This window comes from Mesoplodon densirostris, chromosome 7, assembly GCF_025265405.1.
Source record: "Mesoplodon densirostris isolate mMesDen1 chromosome 7, mMesDen1 primary haplotype, whole genome shotgun sequence".
Lineage (NCBI taxonomy): Eukaryota > Metazoa > Chordata > Mammalia > Artiodactyla > Ziphiidae > Mesoplodon > Mesoplodon densirostris.
In genome coordinates, this window is record NC_082667.1 from 25,472,283 (window position 1) to 25,486,689 (window position 14,407).

At 41.1% G+C, this 14,407-nt stretch overlaps 1 protein-coding gene across 1 annotated transcript in view; it reads right to left on the bottom strand.

Moving 5' to 3' along the window:
- CAT (catalase) overlaps positions 1 to 9,536 on the bottom strand; it is a 37,765-nt gene extending 28,229 nt beyond the window's left edge. The window contains exon 1 of the mRNA XM_060103267.1: positions 9,404 to 9,536. Within this exon, the coding sequence (XP_059959250.1) occupies positions 9,404 to 9,469 (66 nt within the window). The 5' untranslated portion in view covers positions 9,470 to 9,536. The remainder of the gene's footprint in view (positions 1 to 9,403) is intronic.
- Positions 9,537 to 14,407: the final 4,871 nt, after the last annotated feature.

Below are 14,407 nucleotides of genomic sequence, written 5' to 3' on the forward strand. Positions count from 1 at the left end.
GTGTTCAGCATAAACCACATTGTTGGCACAAATGGCTTAGGCACTGTGAGCTACTCTTACCAGTTAGGGTGGTGGGAACCCTCCAGAAAGCCAAGGGCCAACCTTGCCTATAGGCCTTTCTAAGGGCAGCAGTCTCAGGCCTGCATGGAAACTCTTTTCTGCACAGAGACAATCTGGGAAACTGATCATGCTACTTGGAAATGTGAGGATGTGAGGTATTACTGTTCATTTTGTAGATGGGACCACAGTATTATTTAAAAAGTCTTCTCTTGGGCTTCCCTGGTGGTGCAGTGGTTGGGAGTCTGCCTGCCAATGCAGAGGACGCGGGTTTGTGCCCCGGTCCGGGAAGATCCCATATGCCACGGAGCGGCTAGGCCCGTGAGCCATGGCCGCTGAGCCTGCGTGTCCGGAGCCTGTGCTCCGCAACGGGAGAGGCCACAACAGTGAGAGGCCAGTGTACCGCAAAAAAAAAAAAAAAAAAAAAAAGTCTTATCTTTTGGAGATACATCCTAAAATATTCACAGAGAAAATGATACAATGCCTGCTATTTGCTTCAAAAATGGGGTGGGGGGGAGTTGGTGGGATAGAAATTCATTATTGAAGCTGAGAGACAACGCACTTGGAGGTTCACCAAACTATCTTCCCTATTCAGTTCTGGTTTGAAATTTTCCACAATATAAAGTTTTGGGTTTGTTTTTTGTTTTTTTTTTCCATGAAGAATCAAAGAGAAATGTCTAAGAGAAGAAATGAGGGAGAAGTTGAAGCAAGGGAGAGAAATAGGGGGCTGCATCATATATGAGTGGTAGCTCTGAGCAGGGAAACTCAGCACTGCACTCAAAATATACAACAGACCAGCTGATGAACGCTGGCTCCTGCCCAGACAGGGCTTACTGTCACCAGAAAAAGTGGAAAACCCTAACTTCCATGTAAGCTATTTACTCCTCAATTCTGGATTAAGTCTGATGTGCTTTTCATTTTCAGCATCAGAGAGTGACTCACCTCAATACCACATCACACTGAGGGGGTTTTCTAGCACACAATCAGTGAATTGACAACACTAGGAAATTTTTCTGACTGCCTGAAAGACTGAAAACTACGCTTTCTGGACTCTAAGTGGACACTTCATCACTGGGATATACTTCATTTTGTAAGTTGACTTCATCATGGTTAAGCCACTAAGGGCCTCAGTATAAGTCAAGAACAGTTGGTCATTCTAAGCTCAAGAGGCGAGAAGGAGTTTTCATTCTACTTTACTAATTGCCTAAGTTATTCTATACCGTCTGCCTGGAGAACTGCCATTCAGTAAAATACTAAGTAATACATAATGGAAAAAGTGAAATCCAATAAATGTAAGAAAAAATCAAACTGTGTTTTTCAACAAGAACCAAATGGGTCCTGTTGGTACTAAACAAAGTATACTAAAGTATCACTGAAGTGACAACAGGCCATCTCAGCAGTGTGCTAACTGGTATGGGATACGGCCTTAGGCTGACAACAATACACTGCTCAAGGAACAATAGGATCTCACAGGCGTAAGTGGCGCTGGGAAACTGGACAGCTGCATGTGAAAGAATGAAATTAGAACACTCCCTAACACCATACACAAAAATAAACTCAAAACGGATTAAAGTCCTAAATGTAAGACCGGACACTATAAAACTCTTATAGGAAAACATAGGAAGAACACTCTTGGACATAAATCACAGCAAGATCTTTTTTGACCCGCCTCCTAGAGTAATGGAAATTAAAAAAAATAAACAAATAGGACCTAATGAAGCTTAAAAGCTTTTGCACAACAAAGGAAACCATAAACAAGACGAAAAGACAACCCACAGAATGGGAGAAAATATTTGCAAAAGAATGAACGGGCCAAAGATTAATCTCCAGGGCTTCCCTGGTGGCACAGTGGTTGGGAGTCCGCCTGCTGATGCAGGGGACGGGGGATCATGCCCCGGGCCGGGAGGATCCTGCGTGCCGCGGAGCGGCTGGGCCCGTGAGCCATGGCCGCTAAGCCTGCGCGTCCGGAGCCTGTGCTCCACAGTGGGAGAGGCCGCAGCAGTGAGAGGCCCGCGTACCGCAAAAAAAAAAAAAAAAGATTAATCTCCAAAATATATGAACAGCTCATGCAGCTCAATATTAAAAAAAAACCAATCAAAAAAATGGGCAGAAGATCTAAATAGACATTTCTCCAAAGAAAACATACAGATGGCCAAGAGGCACATGAAAAGCTGCTCAACATCACTAATTATTAGAGAAATGCAAATCAAAATGCACTGATGCAATGAGGTATCACCTCACATCGGTTAGAATGGGTATCATCAGAAAATCTAGAAACAACAAATGCTGGAGAGGGTGTGGAGAAAAGGGAACCCTCTTGCACTGTTGGTGGGAATGTAAATTGATACAGCCATTATGGAAAACAGTATGGAGGTTCCTTAAAAAACTAAAAATAGAATTACCATATGACCCAGCAATCCCACTACTGGGCATATATACAGAGAAAACCATAATTCAAAAAGACACATGCACCCCAATGTTCATTGCAGCACTATTTACAATAGCCAGGTCATGGAAACAACCTAAATGCCCACTGACAGACAAATGGATAAAGAAGATGTGGTACATATATAGAGTGGAATATTCCTCAGCCATAAAAAGGAATGAAACTGGGTCATTTGTAGAGACGTGGATGGACCTAGAGACCATCATACAGAGTGAAGCAAGTCAGAAAGAGAAAAACAAATATCATACATTAACACATATATGTGGAATCTAGAATAATGGTACAGATGAACCAGTTTTCAAGGCAGAAACAGAGACACAGATGTAGAGAACAAACGTATGGACACCAAGGGGGGAAAGTGGAGGGGGTGTGGTGGGATGAATTGGGAGATTGGGATTGACATATATACACTAATATGTATAAAATAGATAACTAATAAGAACCTGCTCTATAAAAAAATAAATAAAATAAAATAAAATAAAAAAGATCTCACAGGCAAGCAAAGAATTGTCTGTCCTTGAACTTCATGGGGCAAGAGGAGCAAACGCCTGAAGAAAATAAAAAATGATTCCAAGGATTCCAGGGAAGAAAACTAGTGGGAAGTGTTTTTTGTTTTTTAATTTATTTATTTATTTATGGTTCATTGGGTCTTCCTTGCTGCGCGCAGGCTACCTCTAGTTGTGGCAAGCGGGGGCTACTCTTCATTGCGGTGTGCAGGCTTCTCATTGTGGTGGCTTCTCTTGTTGCAGAGCACAGGCTCTAGGCATGCAGGCTTCAGTAGTTGTGGCATGGGGGCTCAGTAGTTGTGGCTTGCGGGCTCTAGACGGCAGGCTCAGTAGCTGTGGCACACGGGTTTAGTTGTTCCGCGACATGTGGGATCTTCCCAGACCAGGGCTTGAACCTGTATTCCCTGCATTGGCAGGCAGATTCTTAACCACTGTGCCACCAGGGAAGTCCCTAGTGGGTAGTTTATTTTGTTCTTTTTTTTTATTGGTAGATATTAATCCAATGTTATCAGTAATCACTTTTTTTTTAAAGTAGGTCTGGATGGACTCCATTGACTGTGCTTTTTTAAAAAATTTTTATTGAAATATAGTTGATTTACAATATTGTGTTAGTTTCAGGTATACAACAAAGTGATTCAGATATATATATATATATATATATATTTTTTTTTTAGATTCCTTTCCACTATAGGTTATTACAAGATATTGAGTATAGTTCCCTATGCTATACAGTATACAGTAGGTCCTTGTGGGTTATCTCTTTTATTTATAGTAGTGTGTATAACTTAATCCCAAACTCCTAATTTATCCCTCCCCCCTGCCCACTTTCCCCTTTGTTAACCATAAATTTTCTTTCTATGTCTGTGAGTCTATTTCTGTTTTGTAAATAAGTTCATTTGTATCATTTTCTTAGATTCTAGTGGATAGTTTTAATTCCAGAAAAAACTAAAAAGTTGCCTTCTACAAGGAAGATAAATAAATGTCAGACTTCAAGGTCACATGGTTGGATGGCTGAGCACAGACTGACTGAACACACCTCCTCCCTCACTCAAATAGGAAATGTTTGTTTTTCCAGCAAGGCACTTTTGTATTATTTTTTCGAAGAGGAAACATGTCACAGTAGTTGCTAATATTTTTCTCCTCTCTTCTTGGTGAGTTGTCCACATCCAGCAAGATATGGTTAAAACACACTGATACTGGTTTTCAATAATTAGCAAACAATTAGAATAATCCCACCAAGAAAAGAACCTTGAAAATATACAGAATAACTACTGCAAAAGAGGTTTTCTCTGTCTTGAAACTGACTTTACTAAATAAATCTGATAGCACTGGGAATTGCTCTGGTCCTTCAATTTTTTAAAAAAGTAGGGAATAAGAGGAGAGAAAGGCTCAAAAAATGAAGGACAACTGATCCACAAATATAAAAGGTTTCATTACTCTTTGTAGTAGAAACTACAGTAGTCACAGTACCAGAAAGAAAATGAAGAACAAAAGTGAGAAAATAAACAAAAATAAATATTTGCTTGTTTTATGTTTCACAATCAGCCTCTCTTTTCTTACCAGGAAAAAAATACAGAGTGGTCTAGATGTTGGCTAAAAGAACTAAAAGCTTAGAAATTTTAATTCAACTTCTCCTAATGTCCATCTGTCTCTCTCTCTTTCTGCCATACTATGTCTCACTCCTAGGTCGTTGCCACCAGAAATGAAAGCACGTGTGCACAAGAAGTTACTGAGTCACTACTTCTCCAGCCTGAATGTTAGCAGTGTAACGTCAATGCAGTTATTATCAAGTTACCCTAAAAAATACATAAACCCTCAAAGGCTCTGTCTTATGACTCATTGACAGGAATGGATGGGATAAGACCCAACCTCTCTCCCAAGTAATAAGGGAACTGTTAAAAAAAAAAAGGTTCCCTTGAAATGCTCAAATTCTTCAGTTTTTAAGGGATCAGAGGCTAACAATTACCCTAAGTATCCCAAAGGAAGAGCCAGTGGCACTCTAAGCAATGAACAACAAAGTTTCCATCTACGTTCCATTCAGAGCGACTGGAAATACATGGAGAACCACCTCCCTCCCTTCAAGGTATTTTGACAGAAAAAAAAAAATAAAGTTTTTAAGAAGATCCAAGTCATACCTATGAACATGTGATTCACTCATCGCTCGCTTATTAAAGTTCACAAAGATCCCAATTCACCTGTCAGCAACAAAATATTCCCACAAGGAGAGACACTCAAAAAATTGCTTTCATGCTGGCTGACAAAGGTCCTAAAGAAGGAGACACCCAGTTTGACATTCGGCATCTAGTTCTTGAGGATGGAGACAGCAGGGTGCCCTCCAACAGTCGTTCCATAACTTAAAGCTCTCACAATCCAGAAAAAATAAAAACAAACTGGGGGTGGGAGGCAGGATACTGACACAGAGCTGCCCACTTATAAAAAAAAAATTTGCCAAGCAAGTGGAGATTTTTTTAAAAATACCACCCTTTACTGTCATAATTTTCTAACAGAAAGAATATGTTAAAGTCAGAAAGTAAAAAGGACATACCCTTTTAAAAGAGATTATGTCTGTTTGCTCATCACCACATCACAAGAAAATGGCTAGAGAGATCATCACCACGTGGAACGTATGTTTGGATACAATGTAGTAGGGTTGGCTACCTAGGCACAGAGGTAGACTATGCTTCCCAGCCTCCCTCACAGTAGGTGTGGCCATGTGACAGGGTGCTAGACAATGGAATGTGAGTAGAAGTGACCTACAGCACTTCCAGCCTGGCCTCTAAACCTCCCTCACACTCTCTGCCATGCTCTTAACCTTCTGTGACTAGACAGTGATGTCAAGGGCAACATTAAGAAACCATGTGTTGACAACGGGGAGTCCTCCTTCAGCCTGCAGCCCTCAATAACTGTGGGCCGCAGAGTACTCACTACCCCCTTCTTCAACCTCAAACCACTTTGGCTAATCATGTAAGAGAGAAATAAACTTCCAATATGTTTATGCCATTATACACTTTGGGATGTATAATATTATTACAGCACCTGGCCCATACATGACTGTACTTAAAATATGGGCTATGAATTAAGGATAATAAGACAAACAATCCAATGTTTCAAAGGACAAAAGATTGGACCAGATACATCAAAGACATATATACCAATGGTCAAATAAGCATATGAAAAGATGCTCAGCATCACTGGTCATCAGAGCAATGCAAATACCGCTTCCTACCCACCAGAATGGCTTAAGTTAAAAGAATGACAATACCAAAAGATGGCAGGATGTAGAGCAACTGGAACTCTCAAACTCAGTTGATGGAACTGTAAAATGGTACAACTGCATGGGAAAAAGGCTTACGAGTTTCTCACAAGACATTCAATTACCTTACTCACTTACCCAGCAATTCTACTCATAGGTATGTTTTAAAAGAAATAAAAGCATATGTGTACAAAAAGATTTATACAAGATTCTTTATAGAACCTTTATTAATAACAGCCACACACTGGGAATAGCCCAGGTGCCCAGCAACCGGATAAACATGTGGTGGTCTAATCATACAGTGGAATACTACTCAGCAATATAAAGAACCATGGATACATGCAATGACGTGAATGAATTCTAAAACATTTTTTTAAATTTAAAACATATTTGCTGAATGAAAGCAGCATTACACAAAAAGTACATAAATCGATGGTTAAAAAAGAAAATCAACATGGTTGCCTGGGGCAAGACTGCAGGGGTTGCAGGAAAAGACTGGAAACAGCATGAGGGAACATTCCAGGGTAATGAGAATCTTCTGTACCTTAATAAAGGAACCGGATGCACAGGTGTTTATATTTATCAAAAAGCACAGAATGGTGCACTTAATATTTGTATATTTCCTTGTATATAATAATGGTGCACTTAATATTTGTATATTTCCTTGTATATAATAATGGTGCACTTAATATTTGTATATTTCCTTGTATATAAGTTTTGCCTTAACATAAATAAGCATCGAATGCTGTTAATTTGCATGCTGAGTCAAGTCTGCTGATGTCTACAACTTACTCTGAAATGCACCTCCAAAACACAGGTTAAAGGATGTATGAAGGGATAGACAGATGGAATAACGTAATAAAAAATACACAGCAAAAAAAAATGTGGTGGATATATGGGCATACACTACACAATTCTTCCCACTTTTCTGAATGTTTGAAAATTTTCAAAAGAAAGCACTGGAAAATTACAAAGGTCATGTGACATATGCAAAATTCCATTTGGTGGGGGGAGTCACCTCAAAGAAATAAGCAGTTTTCACTCAGAGCATCTCAAGTAAGGAACAACAAGACATCAATGTGACTGCCAATCAGGACAATGTAAACAGTGCACCGAGATGCATGGGCAGAGGAGACAGCAGTATTTCACCTGGAAGTGCCCAAATTATAGATGTGCTTTGCGAGCCAGCTGTTTCTCACAACGGTGACCAGGTAGGGTAAATCACCAGCGAGGTCATAATGACTTAACAACAGTTAATGATTCTCCCAAACAGTGAAGAGGCAAGCTAGTCTCAGGGGAGTCCTTTAAAGAGAATACATTTTGTTTTATGAAAAACTCACTACACTGTCCATATTTTTTTCAGTTCACCGAGTATTCATGAAAACCTCCATGCGAACCAGGATGCAGCAACCACTGGGTATGGAGAGAGTCCTGGCCCCAAGAAGCTGAGTTCTAATCTTGACCCTGCCACTAACTAACTGCTTGTCCTTGATTGATCAGATGCTAAGTCTCTCTGGGTCACTTTGACTAAGAACTCATGAAGAGCTAAATACCCTAGTAGCATATAAGGAACAAAATGATAAATTTTCCAGGCTCTTAGAAGAGAATGGCAGCCTTCTCACAAACAAGGAACTATAAGGCAATCCATGGGAACTCAGCATTAATACTAGTTCATTAACACTAACCTGGTTTTAAGAAAGACAAGACAAGGAAAGCATGACTCTAGTCCTCTCTCTGCCATTAACCAGCCACCATGGGAACTGGGCAAGTCCCTCAGACTCTCTGGGCCAAGTTGACAAAAGAACACTCAAAACTGAAGTGCAGAAACTAACACAGTATTGTGAAGCAATTATACTCCAATAAAGATCAATTAAAAAAATAATAATAAATGCTCTCATCCCATGCAACCTCCTCAGAGATGCCCTTTAAGGCTCTGCGCCCCAGGGTACAGGCCAGGTAATGCCTGGCCCACCACCACTGGGCTGAAATCCTACTCATCTTTAAAGCGCTTGTTCAGATGTCACCTGCTTTGAGAAGCCTGCCAGCCCAGTCAGTCACTCCCTTTCATTCTGCAGATAACCTATATTAGCGCCCTCACCACGTTGGATGGTAATCATTTGTTTATCTGTCTTGTCTCCCAGACTGGACCTGGAGCTTCTGGGTGGTGCAACTCTGGCCTCATTGGAATTTGTACCACTCACCCAGCACTGTTCCTAGCACATGCTGGCATTCAAAGCATACGTGTAAATAAGCGCATTAATTAATCACTAAGTTCACTTCTAGCTCTAAAATGCTAGACTTGGTGGGTTTTTTTTTTTTTTTTTTTTTTTTGTGGTATGCGGGCCTCTCACTGTTGTGGCCTCCCCCGTTGCGGAGCACAGGCTCCGGACGCGCAGGCTCCGGACGCGCAGGCTCAGCGGCCATGGCTCACGGGCCCAGCCGCTCCGCGGCATATGGGATCCTCCCAGACCGGGGCACGAACCCGTATCCCCTGCATCGGCAGGCGGACTCTCAACCACTTGCGCCACCAGGGAGGCCCTAGACTTGGTGTTTTTAAGTGCAAACGAAATCATAGGTATAAAAATCTTTTTATTTAGTCGTTTAATGCTGTGTGTACGGTGCTGGGGACGTCGACATGATAAAACACGGTCCCTGTCCCCCTGGTACCCCACAAATATGAAAGCTGGTAGTCACTGTTTCAGCAAGGGCAAAGCTAGAGCTTGTTCCGACCTCCCCCCTCACTTCCTTTCTTGCAGCTGCAGCTCTCTGCCTCTTTCCCCATGAGCCTTCACTCCTGCCTCAAGCTGCGACCTCTGTCCCAGCTGGCAAAAGCGCAAAATTATAAGCCAACCACCCGCGACCTGCGGCCCTAACAAATCCTGCTGCCCACCGCCCCAGAACCCTCTCCCCTCCTGCCTGCGAATATAAGACCGAACGGCAGCGCGCGCACGCGCACGCGCACGCGCACGCGCACACGCACGCGCACACACACACACACACACACACACACACACACAACCCGCCCGTTATCTGTGGTACTGCCCCACCGAACCGCCGCGCTGGAGAAGCAGGGGCGGTTACTCGCGGACACCTAACTTTCTGCGCGGACCGTAGGGCCGGCTCAGAGAGCGCAGGGTGTACCTGCACTGCCCGCTGCTCCTTCCAGAGCTTCATTTGGTCGCTAGCTGGATCCCGGCTGTCCGCCATGGTGTCTGGCGCTGCAGAACGCTGCAGGGTACCTCTACTCTCGCGTCTCCAGCCAGCCCCGCGGCTGAAATTGGCTTCTTCAGACTCCGCCCCTCAGCTCCGGCCCTTGTCCCGCCCCCCTTGGCGGGACCGCCTCCTGATTGGCCGCTCGAGCGCCAGGCAGGATGGGATTGGAAACCAAATAGGGGCGGGGCTGGGACTCGGAGGGGAGAGGTTGGGGAGAGGTTGGGGAAGGGTTGGAAAAGGTGGGGAGCCCCGCGGCTCCGACCCCCTAACCTCGAGATTAAGGAACCTAGGGCCGGGGCCCCGAGTACCAGGACGTGACTCTCTCCTCGGTTTATCAACATCCTTCACGGTGCCCTGGGACGCAGCGGTTGGTGGACTGCCAGTTTTGTTGAGGGAACGCTTAGGTCCTGCTGGGTGCGGCTTTGAACTCCGTAAATATGCTCTCAGCTCTTAAAAAAAAAGAAAAAGAAATCCTGGGTTGAGTTCATCTGTGCAAAATGAAGTTTTGTCATGTTCTAATGTTAATATTGTTCGCAACTGAAGGATTGATGGAATTTGGAATAAATGCATACACTGATTCTGCATTTAAGTATGACCAGTGGTCACACTCTCAAATGTTGCGTTATTTTTTCTTTGTTACAGATTATGCACAGAAAGACGTGCCTTTTTAAAAAACGCAGAAAAGCAAAATATTGGCAAGTTCTAAATGATCTTAATAGTCTAAAATACATAGGAAGAAAATTCAACCTTTTAGACTCCCTTTTTGGTTCAGAAGTTTCCCATTTTTGAGTGTCTACTATGTGCTAGACACTGCTGATGGTTGCCAGACTCTATCACTTAATCTTCACAACAAAAAGACATTAAAGGTCAATGAAGTCTCCCCACCATGACAGAATAAACAAGCATCAAGAGGTTGGCTTGCTCCTGATGTAGAATAATTAACTAAGTTAACTAAGATGCTCAAACCCACTATTTATTAGTAGAAATGCTGGCATGGAGTTTAGAAAATCTCTTCAGTAAGTTAATGGGGCTGATTTTTGAGGTGTTCGAGCAGTGCATTTTAATAAGTGAAAAAGCAGAATATATTTTGTGATATTCCGGAAGAAAATTGCTCAAGATTTCAAAGATGCAAACAAGTTCTGTGACTTATTCTATGAAAATATCTTCAGTTGGTGTTTTACTCACGTCAAGATGCTTAATTAGATGAAGTGTGAAAGGAGGACTTGCTTGTCCCCAGCTAGAGAGATTGTCTACAAAGTTGGAGACAATTGCCTTGGCATAATAAAGCTAGGGAAAAAATGGGACTCCTAGACCTAGACCTCAACAGAGACCTGTACTCCTACAACTTCTCATCCTGAGGCCACATCATAGATTTTTCTTCCACTATGTGAACCTCCCACTCATAGGGCATCACACTTATTGTTCAGATCTTCCCTTCCCTCAGTTGTTTCCATCCTCGTGTGGTCAGGGATTGCCTTATTCCAGAGAGGCTGTCACTCTTTTCTTTGAATTCTGGGTTCATATCACTTTTTATGCTTGAGCTTGTCTTTGAAATGTTAGCATACTGTTAGGACTCTAGTTCAGTCACATTTGTATGAAAAAGGATTTTTGTGAATAGAACTGGAAATCTAACCACTGTGTTTAACATTATTTGCATGAGAATAAGTCTTTCAAGTTTAAATTAAGTGAAAGGAGCTAGGGAGGGCTACCAAAACTTTTTGCCAAGTCACATTATGATTACCAGACCTATTAGAAAACCCTAAAGTAAGAAATAAAAACACAGTGCCCATAGACAACTTTCAAGTATTCAATAATGTACATGATTTCTCCAGTGGTTCTGTGTAAATCTCATCTCCTGGACCCACTGATGCATATGTCTCCTTATTTTAAAGGCCCTTTGTTTCCTGGGCCTCAGCTGCTCAGCGGTAGGACTTTTGATTCTTTCTAGTTTTCACCATGAGTTGAATCAAATGCAATTCCCTCTCCAGATCACCACTTAACTTATCTGCTTCTCTTGAAAAGTAGGCATTTTTTTGTTTGCCCCTCCAGATCCACTTTCCACCCTTCTCAATCCTAATCTGTATTCCAGGAATCTTGATTTTTATCATCCACTCGGTCCCATGATACCCTGCCTTCTTGTTGAGTTCAGCCAATGGTGGGCCGGCATGAGACGGGAACTTAGGAGGAGAGAGGGGCCAGAGTATTCATTACATCAGCTCCAAAGTCAGATTTACAACGAAGTTAATGAAGCTTAAATTTTAGAATTCCTCACCTACACACGTTCCTTCCAAACTTCTGGGAGGTGTCCTCACCATGTGCTTATGTGCAATGTGTTTTCATAAAATTAGAGTGAGATATTTAACCATGATTGAATATGACCTCAGTCTCTTTTGATTCTGAATTCCCCTCCATCACACTACTTCTCTTATCAGGTGTCATTGGAGTGCCTGTAGTTATTTTTGGCATTCTGTTAAGGAGACATTGAGCTGGAGATTCATTTAGTTGGGTTTAGCGGAATACAATTAAGTGACTTGTAGTCTCTTCCATATATAGTTAGTTATTATTCATAAAGTTTCACAGGCTAGAGAGTGGCAGAGTTATGTCTGACTCTGATACCAAGTATCTGTGTGGCCTTTTCTCTCTCTGATGAGCCTCACTGAGCCTTTGATTCCTCTCAAACTCTAGCACACTTTGTTGTCTTGTCATTTGGTCTTTATCTCCCACCACTGCCCTATCTGTACTCCACACTCCACTAAGCTAAGATTCTTGACTTTGTTGAACCTTGCACTGCTCATGCTCTTCCCTTGGCCAGAAATGGTCTTCCCTAATCACACTTGCTTAGGTTCTTATTAATTTCTTGCTGGTTTGACATTAAAAAAATGATGATGATGAAAATAACATAAAATTCACAATACAGTATCACAGCAAGAATGGTTAATACATATGATCAGTTCAAAGAGTATTTAGGAGTAGCCCACCACAAAAGAACATGGGAAATGCCCTGAAATTTGACAAGTCCTATATGAAAGCCAGTTAGTATTGATTTCCCCAAATTAGACAACAATTAATGAATTTTCTTTTTTGGCTGCGCTGCCAAAAAAAGAAAAAATCTTACTTCCCCGACCAGAGAACAAACCTGGGCCCCCGGCAGTGAAAGTGTGGAGTCCTAACCACTGGACCGCCAGGGAATTCCCAACAGTTCATGAATTTTAAATGGCATTACCAGTAGTAAGGAATAAAGTTGAAACAAAACTTTTCTAAGCTATCAACAAAAAACACAAATTTTGACAAGCTATGCTAGAGGAAAGACTGAATTACCTTTCTATTCTCTCTATTAAAAATTATGACCTTTTTTGGTACATAAAGAGGTGACCAAAAAGTATGCAGTCAAAATGCAAAAAAAAAAAAAAAAAAAAATTTAGAAATGTGTCAGACTGTTAATGAAATATTATGCTATTTTGGGGGAATTCTGTGATGTGTATGGTACTTGTCAGATTATTCAAATTTGTAAGTTGTGATTTCTTTTACCATTGTAAATAAAGGTTAATTTTTGTGCCTAAGTATATGTTCTTTTCCTTAAAGAGGCAGTGCAAATTATATAAGCTTTGAATCCCACAAGATCGGGATCCAGTCCTACCAAGCTCACTGCCAGCCTACCCAGCCATGTTTCCTTGATTTCTTAGAAGCAACCATTTCCTACAGCTACAGGTATAACTGGTTCCAGAAACCACTCTTTTTCTTTGCCTCTTCAGACCCAAGAATGGCACAGCCTACCTGACAGTCACAGGTGCTTCACCCTTTTTGTACAGTCCCTTCATGAAAATTTCCACAATTTTCCCTTCAGAGTGTGCTGTTTTTTGCAGGAATTCTGACTGATACAACTCATAAAAAGCAAAATAATGTGGTGCATCTTATGTATTTATTTTTTATTGAAGTACAGTTGATTTACAATGTCGTATTAGTTTCAGGTGTATGGCAAAGTGATTCAGTTATATATATATATGTATATATATATGTTATTAAAAAATATTGAGTATTGTTCCCTGTGCTATATAATAGGTCCTTGTTGCTTATTTATTTTTTATATAGTAGTGTGTATATGTTACTCCCAAACTCCTAATTTATCCCTCCCCCCCCTTTCCCCTTTGGTAACCATAAGTTTGTTTTCTATGTCTGTGAGTCTACTTCTCATCTGTAAATAAATTCATTGGTATCATTTTTTTTTAGATTCTACATGTTAGCGATATCATATATTTGTCTTTCTCTGTCTGGCTTACTTCAATGTGATGCATTTTAAAGGACACTTTCTGTAGATATTACAGCACTGTGTTGGACAATACTTGTCCAACCAGCATGGTACAGGGCAGTAGTTCTCAAACTTTTGACCTTAGAACCCATTTACACTCTTAAAAATTACTGAGGACTCCAAAGAGCTTTCTTTTGTTAATGTTAGAAATTATTGAAGCATCCAAACAGAAGAACTAATATTAAAATTCTTTAATTTGTAATTTGTTTATGAAAAGAAATAATAGCTGTCTTCGAGTCACTTTGGAAGTTAGCTAATGAGATGTCAGTATGGTCCACGTGAATGTTAATAGAAGCCAAGTTCCATGGTGTTGAACCTCACTTCTGAAGGCACATATCAGAAAAATAAAGAAGGAAAACAGTGACAATATATCTAACTATGACTTATTTATTGAGAAATTAATATGCATATTGGAACTCTCAATCTCAACATTGCCAAACATCATTTAAGATAGAAGGTGATTATGATGAGGCAAGCTTCCTTGGAAAATTACAGTGGTTTCCAACTTCCCATTGGCTAGGAAATGAAAGAATTGCAAACCTCAGATACTTGACATGAATATTTTGAGCTCCAAAACAGGAAATTGTGAACAAAAAAATATTATTAAATACTGAGGGCCGAAGTCC